General features: G+C 40.6%; 3 protein-coding genes and 1 long non-coding RNA gene across 4 annotated transcripts in view; 1 reads left to right on the forward strand and 3 right to left on the reverse strand.

The window, feature by feature from the left end:
• LOC146468076 (uncharacterized) overlaps positions 1-1,278 on the forward strand; it is a 63,778-nt gene extending 62,500 nt beyond the window's left edge. The window contains exon 3 of the long non-coding RNA XR_014867600.1: positions 1,197-1,278. This is a non-coding gene — a long non-coding RNA (uncharacterized LOC146468076). The remainder of the gene's footprint in view (positions 1-1,196) is intronic.
• Positions 1-15,253, reverse strand: part of LOC146468084 (kelch-like protein 26) — a 49,945-nt gene that overhangs the window by 2,001 nt on the left and 32,691 nt on the right. The gene's annotated exons all lie outside the window — the stretch shown is intronic.
• Positions 43-3,756, reverse strand: LOC146468085 (kelch-like protein 25). Its single transcript, XM_085125041.1, has 2 exons — positions 2,862-3,756; positions 43-2,578 (listed from the first exon to the last, which is right to left on the reverse strand). The coding sequence occupies exons 1-2, from the start codon at positions 3,684-3,686 to the stop codon at positions 1,694-1,696; spliced, it is 1,710 nt and encodes a 569-aa protein (XP_084981167.1). The 5' UTR covers positions 3,687-3,756; the 3' UTR covers positions 43-1,693.
• On the reverse strand, positions 8,627-12,634 carry LOC146468086 (kelch-like protein 26). The gene is made up of 2 exons (XM_085125029.1): positions 11,760-12,634; positions 8,627-10,530 (listed from the first exon to the last, which is right to left on the reverse strand). Exons 1-2 carry the CDS (start codon positions 12,579-12,581, stop codon positions 9,430-9,432), a joined length of 1,923 nt encoding a protein of 640 aa, XP_084981155.1. The 5' UTR covers positions 12,582-12,634; the 3' UTR covers positions 8,627-9,429.

The raw sequence follows: 15,253 nt of genomic DNA on the forward strand, positions 1-15,253 counted from the left end.
AAAAGATATAGGATTATTGTTGGAGACAGAAAAAAATATACAGACTTTTGTCAGAGGTTAAGGATGTTTATTTAAATTTAATTATATTTCATAAAGCCATTGATAAAATTACATGTTTGTTAATTAAAGATTTGTATCAATAGTTACACACTGGTCTCAACTCTGCTAAGGAGTCGCGTCAGTTTCCCTTTCTAAAGTAACAATATGGACTAAAGAGTTCTTATCAGACTGGCAATATTCATCCTTTCTCGTAACCCTGATAGTGTCAAGCACAGTTATTCGTTCCTTAACTCGGCTAAAATATCCGGCCCTGCTATAAACTGCTTTAAGGCGATATATTTACCATTCTAAAAACGGGACTTCAGTAACTGAGTAAAAGCGTTAGTCAAAAGTATCTCTACACAAAAAGGGCCGGCTAGTTTTAAAAGATTAATCGACAAAAAAAACTCAATTGTCAACAACTGACATACGCTAACACTAGTTATTAAAATACAGATCTACTGTCCTAATACTTATTTTGGTAGTTGTCTGTTATCCTAATTAATATTTTTGTGAGTTATGTACACCTATCTAAACCCCTAACCATAACCCCCCGTTTTCCTTCAAACACTCTACTGAATTGGTATATTTTTGGCAGCGTTTAACAATCGTCATTACCGTTCACTTTCCAATCATTATGAACCTTACGGAAACACGAAGGCGACAGCAACGAGACGCTCTGCAAAACAACCGTCAAGTGGCCAAATTGAAAAGGCCGCACGACGGAGACTTTCATACTTCTGTTTGTGAACTTGAACGCGTTGCATCTAACTATGTTCCTGGATTGTGTAGCCACATTTTGCAAGTTGAACAGGTTGCAATAATCTAGCTGCATGTTCCATACAGGTAATTCCTAGATAATAGATAGATCCGACAAAGGCTAAAATCGTTCCCGCGCGTTTGAATTTTAGTGTCACGTTCGTTTTCTGATTCCGTCCGTACTTTCTGAGACTCCAGAACAGTGTAGAATAATCACAAAGTAGATCCGATATAACGTCACTAACCTTTCTAAGGAAACTGTTCGTTGGTTTGCCGTCGTACTTTCTAAGGTCCATATCATGAAGCAGTAAACGGCCTGACTCCGAGGGGATTTTTTTGAATTTTTTTTTCAAATGACAACCGCAAAAGTATATCAGTGCGAAAACCAAAAACGGAAGAGTGGTAGTCGATTGAATTAAGCCACCTTGTGAATCTTTAAAAGCAAAAATCGATAACAGCGACAGCATAATGCAATTCTGTCATTAATTTTTCTCTTAAATTGAGTTTGTAAAAGATCGCCGGAATTAAACATTCAATTGAGGTCATCATAGCATGGCCATTAACAACCTGCCGCCGTAAAACCAATTTCCCCAAACCTGATGACTTTAAACGGAGAGCTAACACAACTAACTTCAAAACTGTGCACGGTAGTACGTGACAACTTATAAATACTAGCCATCCGACTGGTTCACTCGAGCTCATGTTTATAAGATTCACAATTTTTGGCCACAAGAGCGTTCGTTGGACCCGTTTTGTATTGGCGATTTTTGTTGGAACTTATTTAATAAAGGAAAACATGAAACCTGCAAGTATAGAGTTGGAATTAAAAAAATGTAACATCCCTTACCTATGTATGGGTTTCCTTAAAATATAGCAAACTGAATTGTTATTAATCTTACTCCTTTTGCAAGCTCTCCCTTTTTACCGGAACATAACTCAGGGCAGAATATGTGGGAATGTTACTTAGATTTTTCCATTTATCCAAAGAAACAGGATACACCTCCCCTGGCGGGATCCTAATGCCACTGTCAACTGGAAATCTTCTAATTATGAAATAGATCTTTCCCTCTATTTCCACTGCACCGAGGTTGTTTGCTGGAATATGCCTTTGATCAACAACGGACCACTTGTTGTTTTCTTCATCATAAACTTCTACAGATGCAAAGTTGCCGTATAGCCCTCCATTACTGGTGTTACAACAAACATTACCCCCTACAACGTACATCCTACCATTGACAAAGATAAGGCTGGACCCAAAGTGGGGCTGGCAGGTTGATGCTTTTTCTTCCCACAAATTCTTAACTGGATCAAAGCAATGCAGCACTGCACTGCTCATGCTACCAGAATTTGTTACCTTACCATTAAGCACAAACACCTTTGAATTAAGTACTATTGCCCCACTATTGAAAAAACGACCCTCTGTTATACCTGGTTTAGCAAAACTTTGCCACTGCTGTTCAGCAAAGCTGTACCTTTGAGGAACCTGAAAACAATCAGAAATGACTGCATACATGTAGTCACCTACAGTGAGTAGTTGATCAATATTTCCACACGGGTGTGGAAATTTTTCCCACACATTTCTTTCTATGTCATAGCAGTAAATGTAGTGACTAGTTGTACCAGACTTAAGTCCAGCAACATACAGCTTACTGCCAACAGTCTCCGCACAATAGCAATACCCCACATCAGCTGCTGGTGCTAAGGATTCCAATGGTTTCCATGTTTTAGCTTCAGTGTCAAAATACTGCATTTGGGTTTGAGGACAAACAGCAACAAGGACCTGAAATGATGACATTAAAAGGGTTCAGACACAAATATCAACTGAAACGGAGTTGTTTATTAACTTATACCACAGATGTTGTATATAAAGTGAAGGAATTGTTCAATAAAAAATTAGAAGTCGTAAAATGATCTTAAATTAGTGCCGTTCAAAGCCGCTGGTTTTAATCTGTCGCGGGTGGATGGCGACAGCAAGATTTCAATATTTTTTAAGGACCAAAATGACTATATATTATTAATGTTTTAGAAATCACAAGATTAACTTAATAAAAAGCCGTTCTTACCGAGCCTGTCGAACGAATCTTAGTTTTTTCTTCACCAAACGTGGAGCTTGACGGAATGTAGCTGTACAAAAGTGACTGGTAAGCGAGCATGTGAATTTCTGGCACTTTTTGCATCTCCTCTGTGTTCAATTCCCTAATCACATCCCTGATGTCCACCAGCCCCAGGCGAACCGCTCCGATAACTTTGGCCGCCACTGCCATCCTCTCTTCCTTCTTGTATTTGATCCACTGCATCACTGATTTGAAGACGAAGCTCTCTGTAGGAGCACTGAGGTCATCTCGATTGAGAAGCTTCAGCAACAGATCTGCGTCAATATGGGACAAGAATTCTTCACTTTCACAGATGTCCTTGTACATCGAGGCCATTTTCCGCTGTGTCGCTTCATGAAGATCCGTTAGACCGTGTCGTTCAGCAATGGTACAGATGCGACAGTACGTTTGCACATCAGACCGAAGCTGAACATACTCGGTGTTCAAGTAATCACAACACTGTTGAACAACACTTGTGACTTGAAGATGATCTGCCGCAAGGAGAACTTCAAACACGTTTTCATCGTTGACATGAACCTCTCCACTGTAGATGGAATCCATAACGATCTTCAAAGCAGCTGCTGAAATGTTTTCATCTTTGAGTTCAATCACTTCCTGGTTGGATTCCTTCATTTCGTGAGTAAACATGGCGTGGAAATAATCGCTATTCGCAGCGAGTACAATGCGATGAGCTGGAAACAGGTCTTCACCCACCTTCAAACGAACATCAACGAATTCACCTTGTTCACGAAACTGAGCACACTTAGACAAGAGAATCTCAGAATGGACGACCATGCTCGATTCAGTGATTGCAAAGCAGAATTACGTTTCTGTTGACTGAACCAAACTGGTGATGTAGTGATTCTGATCTTTGCGTGATCGCGTGACCTAACAGGCAAGGCAATTTACATAAGCTTCAAACAAATGAGATATGTTAATTAAGTCAAAGTAAACAAAGTATACGATATTTTCTACATTGTTGGTCAAAGCTATGTTATGAAGTTGAATCCCATTTGTTAAGTAAAGTCATGGAAGTCCATGGGTAGATACGTGTTCCAAAACAAAGCCAAATTGAGAAATTTAATTGTACACAAAGGAACTTAACTTCATTTGAATACACAGACTGATTCCATCCATGCGAAACTCGTTGTTTATAACTGAATATCTGAATATTTCTGATTTTTGTTAATTGTGTTATGTTTGTATTTGCTGTTCTATTTATGGCCTTTTACATTGAACTGTCACGGTAGGGACCTTCTGAAAGAAAGACGGCAACGAGAACGAAAACGTCACTTAGAAAATTCCCGTTAGCTGATCTACTTTGTGGTCATTCCAACTCACTGAACTTTTACAATGCGAACGAATTATCCAGAAACATAAGTAGTAGCGATACTGTTCAAGTCCACAAAAAGAAAGAAAAATTCACTGCTATGTGCTCAAGGTCTTCTTTCTTTAATTTGGTCATTTCAAGTAGTTGTCTTCCAGAGAACGTCAAAGAAATGTACTTATAATGTTGCGTTCGACGTGGAAAGCACGCATTTCTAATACAGAGTGGAGTCGAGATTGTATGGGACAACGTTGATCGAATGAATGGATCTTGGTACGCGTATCTGACATTCCCGCAGATTTTGCAGGGACGGATGACATCATCACCAACTTGGCAAAGGAGAGAGAGCCTGGTGACATCGGACGGACTCCCTAATCTTTGATTATTGCTTTTTTTTAAACACAAGTACAGAACTATTGTTTAGCTCATTAAACCTTTTATTATCCCTAATATAACGTTCAGGTAACGTCGAGAAGTCGTCAGTTTTTGACAGTTTCAGCAGTTTTTATGAATTCTTAACAGGGGCGGATCCCGGAACTTTCGCCAATTGGAGGTGTTCAAATGTTTTATTTCCCACAGCCGAAACTAAGGAAGTGAAAGTGCCTCCTACAGTGAACTAGTACGTTATACGAAAACAAGTACTTTACAGCGTTACATTTATTTTGCTTGCAAGACTGAAATTTGTTTAAAGAAATCTGTGCAACCTTACGCTTTTGGGACAATACTGATAAATGTATCAACTTAGAATGAGTGCTGTCTTATGCTAGGAGAAAGCAATTATACCTGAGCTTCATCAAATAGTTTAAAAAATGGTCGACAAGATTTCCTGCTGAACTTTAAAAATGTCTGCGATATAAATATATTTTTTGTTAAAATTCAGATTCGAAAGAAAACACCAATCACCAAACAGCGTACGGTCGAGGCAATTTCTTTCATGTAAATTCTGCATTTAAAACCTCCTGTAGGCGGACACCTTTTCTAAGCGGAAGCTGGCACCTTTTTCAAGGTTTAGAGGAGCTAAAATAACCGCCCTTTAGCAGACAGACCCCCTCAAACTCTAAAAGCAGTTCCACTCCATCTATATTTACATGTAACCTACTGTTCACTTCTGTTTATTCGTTTGTTACCTAACTATTTACTTAATTTTCTCAGTACGACTCAGTATGACTTCACTACTTAATTCATTCCGAGTTTTCATTGGATGTTTGTACCACTGAAGCTTGTCTGTTGAGCCCTTTTTCAATCAAGCGCTGAAAATCGATTGCCCCGACTTCTCTGGAAGCTTTTGCATTAACCAGTTGGAATTTTTCCCATTGGCGTAGTGAGTAAATCGAGGTAAAGAAAGAACACTGCAGTTAGCGCGCCTTAGTTTTTTTCTCTTCTTTTACCAATTGTGCTGAATTCGAGTTTGGGGACTCAAATATTTACTTTAAACAGAATTAAATGGTGGAATTCATCTTACTTACAGTTATTTTGCGAGATCAACTCCTAAAAAGGGACGAAGTACCAAGCTAGCTAGGCAGAGTTCACTGATCGTGGTGCAATGAGATCGAGAGGTTTCTTTTACTGCATGTCCAACTCCAGCATTGAAATTCCGCGCAACTGGTCTACCCTTTCAGCTACTGGTATATAGGAGAATAAGGCCCAATTAAGCGTACGTTTCTCAAAACTGCCGAAAACATTTGCGGGTCCAAAAAACTGTTTGAGGTGCATAGGCGCGATGCTCATTATATAAAAAAAAAACAATTTTTATAATTTTAAGTGGAAAAAAATTTAAAAACTTTCCAAGATTAAGAAACAGGCGCAAAAAATAGGCTAGTTTACATTAAAAGTACCCCGAATTGATTAAAATAAGTATGATACATCTCGGAAATAAAAAGTCTTCGGGGGTTTTGAGGACGGATTTCAGGATTGAAAGTTTGTCTGAAAAATGGCAAAAATTAACAGTTTACGGTGGTCGCAGTGATCACATATAAATAAGGGCAACTGGCTAGACGTCCTAGACAGATCTAGCTTGAATATATTTACTCAGGATAGACACTGGGCAATACTCGCTCTCTAACTCAGCGATCTAAACATAATTGCCTTCTCTATACCCGTCCGTTTTACTTTGCGGTACGAATACCTTAACAAAACCATCGTAAAAGGTAAGAGACTTTGCAATAATTATCAGGAGGGGGGTTCTGAAATGAGTACAATACGGCTAACAGATATCTTGAAGCCCCTCTGTACAAAGGCTGAAATACGTTCTTACCACCCCTCCCTGTTAAAGCCGATAACTAAGGTACAACACTCCTCTATCCCGCCCCCTATTTCCAGCCAACGTTACCACGCACTGGGCCGTAAAGACAGAAACAACACAATGATCATGAATTTGAAAATGAGCTACTCCCCACATTTTTTAACAGCTACAAAGAGCTTGTAAAGCAACTCTGGTTTGATGAAGAAAATGTTCATTACAGAAAGAGACCGACGGTACATTGTGAATCAAGAATTTTACAGACAATGCAAACATTTGCCCATGTAAGGCAAAAACCACATGTTTGAAGGAAAAATTGAAACTATTAAAAATATGATAGTAGAACATGACAATAGTCTCTTCAGCCGACCTGACGGGCAAATTACAGACAGGGCTGTCTTACCACTCCAGTATAACTCTGACACTATCCATTCTATAACAACTGACAGACATTCTAGAGAATGTTACCCAGCTGATTGGAGACCTAGGTACAAAGCAGCATATCCCATTGGATTAAACAAAAGTAGATCTACATATAAGAGAAGGAAAGAAACTAAGAGAAAAGTCAAACGAAGAAAGGGGAAGCTGCTCGGATACTTGGACCTTAGGAGGAGCTAGTGTCACCTGGAAGGGACGCGACGACCGCGCGCAACTTGTCTCGGATACTTTCGATACACCGATAGCTTGATAGTCTTGGCTGGTATACTCTCAAGGGGTCGCAGTTAGCGGGCGTCTTGGTCTGTTTCACATGCTCGCATTCATGATGTGACGCCATGTCATTGTTAAGGTGAACAGAACGAGAAATCTCACACCCTTCGCGAGTGCATAACCACAGACTGCCGCGACTTGTCAAGAAACAGCGATCGCGTCCAGCCGTTCGACATGAAAACACACCAGTGCATACTTCAACAAGGGCTGGGCTAGCAGACTCGACCTTTTTCTGTGGGCCATAAAAAAATCCTTCCAGAAAGTAACCACAGTTTAGGCAGTTCGGTGGCTTCGACCTATTGAAATATTCCTCGGGACAACTTCGACTCGTGCTGCGACCACGACCGCTCATTACAATTGAACGTTACCAAAAACCAACCAACAGATGTAAAAATACGCCTCGCTGACAAATTGGAAACCAACCACAGAAGAGAGGAACCTTACACCATAAACCGCTCACGAACTAACCGCTCAATAACGTTTCTGAGAAACAGTGAGATGCTACTGATACGCCACTAAGACAAAAATTGTGAGATATGTGCGACAATCGACTCAAAAGTGACGTTTGATTGGTTGACTACCGAGACTATATATACCAGAAGCGACCTGTTAGCCAATCAGGGACAAGCTTGCAAACGGTGCGGGCCAACAGGACTAAGCTTCATGTATAGTCAAATAAGAACGCGCGACCGAGAAGCACGGCTGATGGAGGAGGTAACGTAGTTGTCCCGGGTACACACATACCTTTCATTGGAGAGAAGAGGGCAATTTTTTTACGCCCACTTCAAGATGGAGGACACTTTCCGTGGTAGACTGGTAACTAACAAAATAACGCTCCGGTTAGCCTACATAGGACTTTGGTTAGTCTAAATAGCTCGCCGGTTAGCCTAAATATCTCTTTAGTTAGCCTAATTTAGCTTTGGTAGCTTGCAGTTAGCCTATATTGGAGGTAAGGATATCTAGCCTAAAATCTGGAAGGGCAGCCGTTGGTAGTCTAGTTGTAGGGTTCACGCTAGGGAATCCGACGACCCGGGTTCGACTCTTCTTGGGCCGCCATGTTGAAATGGGTGTAAAACAATTGCGCGAGGAGGGAGGAGGAGAGGGGGGGAGGATACTCCAGTCACTCATAAACCTTGGCCCCGTTTAAAATGTTATAAATTGCAGTAATTTGCACATTTACCTACATCATCGAATTTGTTCGGACCGAGAAAAATGTCCTGGTTGTGGTTTTGTTCCGGCCGAAATAGTTGTCAGGCATTGATTTTACGTCCTAATTGTTCTGTGATTTAAGTAAAGAACTCATTACGGAAAGACAAAGTAACCCACATCAAAATAGGATGTGCCACCCTCCCATCCTTTGAAACTCACGATAGGGGCGCGGTCAGAGAAAAAAAAATGGGCTCCTTTGGTATAAGGATGATCCGCACATCGAGTTAATCTACCCATGAAGAAGTCAAACAATAGCATTAACTTAGTTCAGTTTATTTTCAACGTTCTTACGAAACAAATCAGCTTCTGAAACTGGATTAAATGACATAACAAAGTAGCGCAATATTTACACTGCTCCGCTAAACTATATGTATAAGCAGTGTCCATGGCATGAAATGCATTCTTTTCCTCTCAAAGAGCCCGGTTGATTAAAACAGGACTGATCAATTTCAAATCCCGTTATGCAATTCTGACGGACTTAATCTGACTAATCTCAAACTTAACTGTGACCTTTTAAAGCGAAGAGCACTCATGTAGTTAAAATCAAAGAAACCAAGTCTATAGTTTATATTTTAATCCCAGCTTGTAACACTCAGATCGGCTTTTAAAGCAAACGGTCTCTGTGTTTGACAAGAAAATAAAACCTTTACATTTGTCATGCCTTGCTCTGCTATAATATAATACATGAATGGGGCGTTATTACACTAGGCAATTTGTCCTGCATCCAGTTGTCTCGCAATCAAGTTATACGAACTGTTGCGTAGTATAACATGCTTGCTAGTGTTACAACGCGCCTTTAAATACTTAACGATGAAATACGCAGTTTATTCTGCTGACTAGCAGATCTAACCGTTTCTAGTTTTCAACAGCGTTCTCCAATAAGGGTCATCAAAAACACTCAGAGACTAAGAAAGTTAACGTTAGTCAACCCATTTACAAATAAATTTGGTATTGTCGAGAAAACTCTCATGCAACATACAAGGACATGCTGACACCTGTTTTTCCGCGTAATCCAATTTAGAGCATCCACTGAATAAACTTTTCTCAACCGAAAGTTAAGTCTCCTTTGTCCCTTTTTTCGCCTCTCCCTTTACAGAGGCTTTTTTCTCATTAGTTACCTTGTTTTCCAAGCTTTCTTTCTTTACTGGCATATAACACAAGACAGAATTACCTATTTTTCTAATTCTCTTACTTTCCCACTCGTGTAATGAAATGTGATACACCTCCCCCGGTGGGATTCTAATACCACTGTCAACTGGAAATTTGTTGATAATGAAATAAACCTTTCCCTCCACTTCCACTGCCCCAAGCGTGTTTGAGGGAATGTGAGTTTGGTCAACAACAAACCACTGGTTGGTTTCCTCATCATAAACTTCTACTGGTGCATGGTTCCCATTTGGAGTAATTTTACATCCCTCCCGACGACAAGAAATCTTCCCACCAGCAACATAAAGTTTGTTGTTATCCACAAAGAGAGTGGATCCAAAGTGAGGGGAGGAGGTTGATGCCTTTTGTTTCCATTCATTCTTTTGGGGATCAAAACAATGAAACACAGCTGTTTGAGCTGTCAAGCTCCGATCTTCCTTTCTGTAGTTTCTGTAACACCCATGAAGTACATATATTTTAGATTTCATAACGACTGCTGCTACATTACATAACTTATCTTGGTTGTTACTTTTCTTCAAAAAAGGTAATTTTGAACCACTCTGCCATTTGTTGTGAGCCAAACTGTACCTCAGGGGCGGATCAGTGTCATTGATTGCATATAAATATTCATTAACATAACAGAGACAGTTTATCATTTGGCCATAGCCCATTGATGAGCTCTGAAAACGTGGGAGTGTCTCCCACACGTTATTAACAACATGGTAACGGTACATGACACCGGATTCGCCGTACAAGTTTTCCGCAGCTACATACAAGTAATTTCCAACATACTCTGTACAAAGAAATTCGAAAGTTTCCCTGGACGGATTGAGTTCCTGTATTCTTAAGAGTAAGCTTGCCCTGGACGACGGTGGGAGTTCCTGAGGAACTAAGGTTAAGCTTGCCATGGATTGTAGGAGTTTCCACGTTTTTGTTTCAAAGTCAAAATACCCCGTCTGAGTAGCAGCTGACTTGTCATCTTGTTGTTTTGGGTAAATAGCAACAAGAACCTGAAATAAGAAAGCACCGAAAATTAGATACGAGAATTACACGGAAGTAGCTCATTAAAAACGACAAGGATACCCTGGCAAAGGATCAGTTACGAAAGTCTTACGAATATGAAACAGACTAAAACCAAAGAAGGATACTTAACAGACAGTGATCCACTTAAGTCTAACCACAGGTAACCGAAGGTGAATATGAGAGTTCGAGCTTAAAACTGCTCAAATTTGATCGAAAATTATCAAAACAGTTTCCTGTAATGATTGTAAGGCTGACAAACCTTGTTGGGTGTATATTATATGTGTTTTTATTTTTTCTCTGTGCTTTTGACAATTGTCGTTCTTTGAAATTTTGTTCCAAGCGGTTGGTCAAAGTCATCGACCTAACTTACGGTTAGCAGTAGTACTTTAGATCATCATGACCAACCAAATCGGCCTCGGGAGCTCAAAGAAGCGAAAAAAAAAAAAAAAAAAACACTCAACAAAACCCACAAGGTAATCTCACTCCGATGTAATGTTTACTTTATTTTAACACGGAGAATCATCAGTTTAGCTAAAAAAAAAAATATATATATATACGTTTATAAAAATGCTTACAACTGTTTTACAAGATCGCCATGTGGGAATCCACTAAGTCAGATACCTGCCTGATGTTTCGTTTAAAGTGCCCAACAGAGCTGGCGTCCTTTATTTTAATTATTGTAGGGTTTTGAGAGAAAATGTTTCAATATTTTTCCATAGAAAATCTTTACTATAAACGATTTGATTCATTTAACTCAGTAAACAATAGACGCGGGAGTTCAAGGCTCTGATTGTATGAGCTTATGCACGCTTGAATTCGCGGCTTGAACAATTTTGATTTATCGGCTATAATTCGAAATTTATAATATATTTTTTACATTGTATGTATTCGCTGTGACTTGAGAATGGGCAAACGTTTGCGGCAGGATAAAGCGGCCGGCACCCAACGAGAATATTTGAGGTACTTCAGATGTCCGGTTTTCCGTTTTCTAAGATCCTTTACGGGCATTTGAAAGGCATATTTGTGTAAGTTAGATACAGCCTTTGATCAGTCCAGATTCTTTAGTTGATATCGCATAAAATTACTTTAGGAAATAGATCCTTATCCCCTGGATTTGCTAGCTTTTGTTGCTTTTTGAGTTGTGACGAATGTGAAACATGATCCTAGCTATAGCAGAATGCATCACACAAGGCTCACTTTAAATCTCTATTCTTACCCGGCTCATTGAGCGTGGCTTTGTTTTCTCTACGGCAAACGTTGAGTTGAGGGAAGGAATCTGGGTATGCAGTAGTGCTTGCGAAACAAGTGCTTGAATCTCGGGCACTTCTTGCATCTCCTCTGCACTTAGCTCTCTTATCACTTCCTTGATGTCCACCAGCCCCAGGCGAACCGTTCCGATAACTTTGGCCGCCACTGCCATCCTCTCTTCCTTCTTGTATTTGATCCACTGCATCACTGATTTGAAGACGAAGCTCTCTGCAGGAGCATTGAGGTCATCTCGACTGAGAAGCTTCAGCAACTGATCTGCGTCAATGTACGACAAGAATTCTTCAGTTTCACAGATGTCCTTGTACATCGAGGCCATCTTGCGTTGCGTAGCTTCTTGTAGGTTTTTCAGACTGTGTACATTAGCAAACGTAGAAAGCTGTCGATACGTTTGGACATCAAGTTGACGCTGAACAAGTTCGTTGTCCAATACATCGCAACACTGTTGAACAATGCTTGAGACTTGAAGATGGTTAGCGGTAGTGAGAATTTCAAACACATCTTTCGTTTCAGTCATCAAGAGTTCCCCGCGATAAATGGAGTCCAATATTATCCTCAAAGCGTCTCCAGAAATGTTTTCATCTTTGAGTTCGATGACTTCTTGGTTGGATTCCTTCATTCCACCAGTAAACATGGCGTAGAAATAATCGCTTTCCGCAGCGAGAACATTACGATGAGCTGGAAACACGTCTTCACCCACTTTCAATCGCACGTCAATGAATTGTTCTTGTTCTCTGAACTTCGCAAACTTGGACAAAAGACGAGTAGCCATCTTGCATGGCCTTGTAAAGCTTTCCGCAGGCTGATGAAGACAGCGCCCAAATATTTGTTTGGTCGTGCTTGACTGCTTGATAACTCGGTCAAGCGACGCAGGTCGTTGGTGAACAAGAAGAGCGGGGTGGGAGAGAAAGAAGTTCAAGCAACCCGTCTGGTGCAACGTTTTCCATGAAAGCGTTTACTTTGCAAATCTCTCCGAACTTTAAGGCCAAGGCATGGAGACTCTCCTCTCTGAGCTTTGTCTTATTGTGACGATTGGCTTTCTCAGTCTATGTTGAATTTTTCCTCGGTCAGGTTGTCCATTAAGGCCAAGTAATACGGGCGCAATTTTCTTTCAACTTGTCGCGCAGCAATGTTCCGTTGCAAGTTGCGATTGTTTGTTGCCCGTATTACCTCCTCCGCGCGCAACAATTTTTGTTCATGTTCAACATGAAAAAGTAGACGCTCTTTCTACTTTTTGGAACAGGAAAAGTTGTTCCCAGTTCACCCCACCCCTAAAACCACATGTTTGGAGGAAAAATTGAAACTATTAAAAATATGATAACAGAACATGACGATAGTCTCTTCAGTAACCTGACGGGCAAATTACAGACAGGGCTGTGTTACCACCCCCAGTATAACTCTGACACTATCCATCCTATAACAACAGGCATTCTACCAAGCTGATTGGAGACCTAGATGCTGCAATGGAAAAGTACAAAGCAACATACCCCATTGGATTAAACAAAAGTAGATCTACATATAGGAGAAGGAAAGAAGTTAAGAGAAAAGTCAAACGAAGAAAGGGAATTAAAGCTGCTCGGATACTTGGACCACAGGAGGAGTGTCACCTGGAAGTGACGCGACGACCTTGCGCAACTTGTCTCGGATACTTTCGCTACACCGATAGCTTGAAAGTCTTGGTTGGTATACTCTCACATGCTCGCATTCATACTGTAACGCCATGTCACTGTTAAGGTGAACAGAACGAGAAATCGTACACCCTTCGCGAGTGCATAAACACAGACCGCCGCGGCTTGTCACGAAACAGCGATCGTGTCCAGCCGTTCGACATAAAAAACACGCCAGTACATACTTCAACAAGGGCTGGGCTGGCAAACTTGACCTTTTTCCGTGGGCCATTGAAAAATTCTCCTAGAAAGTAACCACACTTTGGGCAGTTCGGTGTCTTCGAGCTATCGAAATATTCCTCGTGACAACTTGGACATGAGCCGCGACCACGACCGCTCATTACAGTTGAACGTTACCAAAAACCATCCAACAGATGTAAAATACGCCTCGCTAACAAATTAGAAACCAACCACAGAAGACAGGAACTTTACAGCAAAAAACCGCTCACGAACTAACCGCTCAATAACGTTTCTGAAAAACAGTGTGACGCTACTGAGACTTCACTGAGACAAAAATAATTGTGAGATATTTGGGACAATCGACTTGGAAGTGACGTTTGGTTGGTTGACTACCGCGACTACTGGAAGCGACCTATTAGCCAATCAGGGACAAGCTTGCAAACGTGCGGGCCAACAGCACCAAGCCTCAGGTATACGTATAGTCAAATAAGAACGCGCGACCGAGACGCATGGCTGATGGAGGAGGTGGGGTGGTTGTCCCGTGTACACACATACGTTTCAACCGGAGGGGGGGAGGGGGGGTGGGCAATGTTTTTTACGCCCACTTTAAGATGGAGGATACTTTCCGTGGCAGACTGGTAACTAACAAAATAACGCTTCGGTTACTGCATACATAGGACTTTGGTTAGTCCAAATAGCTCGCCGGTTAACCTAAATATCTCTTCAGTTAGGCTAATTTAGCTTTGGTAGCTTGCGGTTAGCCTATATTTGAGATTTGGATATCTAGGCAAAAATCTGGCAGGCAGTCGTTGGTAGTCTAGTTGTAAGGTTCACGCTAGGGAATCCGACGACCCGGGTTCGAATCTTCTTGGGGTCATCTCTTCTTCTAACTTAAAAAAGTAGGTTAGTGTGATTTATAATATCCGCCATGTTAAAATGGGCGTAAAAAAATTGCGCGGGGAGAGAGTGGAGTGAGGGGAGGAGGATACTCCAGTCACTCATATGGTCTAAAGGGGACTCTTATTTAACGTCAATAGAAAAGGTGTTGTTTATTAGATGTCAGTAGTAGTGAGCGTCTTACTGTAAACGTCAACCCTTGACCATGTTTAAAATGTCATAAATTGCAGTAATTTGGACATTTAAACTTTTTACATCATCGAATTTGTTCGGACAGTAAAATGTCCCGGTTGTGGTTTTGCGGCCGAAATAGTTTTCAGGCATTCATTTTACGTCCTATTTTTTGTGATTTAAAGGGGAAGTATCATGGGTTTTTTTATATCTTTTGTTAAAAATGGTGAAATAAGACCTTCAATCACCTGCCAAATAATTCTAGAATAACGAGAGGAAAGAAATCAACTTAATTCTTGAAAGAAACAACTTGTGAATTGTTCTAGCGCATTTTGGAAACAAAAATGCGAGAACTTGAAAAACATTAGCCTAATATTTTTCAAGTTTCAATCCAAACCGGCCAACCCTGTCTCTGGCCAGAGGCACTAATCGACAGTTTTATTGCACTGGGGTGATAATTTTTAACAAACTTGACAATTATTTCGTTGTTTCTGCTGACAGTCAAACATTTTTGGGTTTTGAAATGACA

Source organism: Pavona decussata, unplaced genomic scaffold, assembly GCF_977016875.1.
Source record: "Pavona decussata unplaced genomic scaffold, jaPavDecu1.1 SCAFFOLD_133, whole genome shotgun sequence".
Lineage (NCBI taxonomy): Eukaryota > Metazoa > Cnidaria > Anthozoa > Scleractinia > Agariciidae > Pavona > Pavona decussata.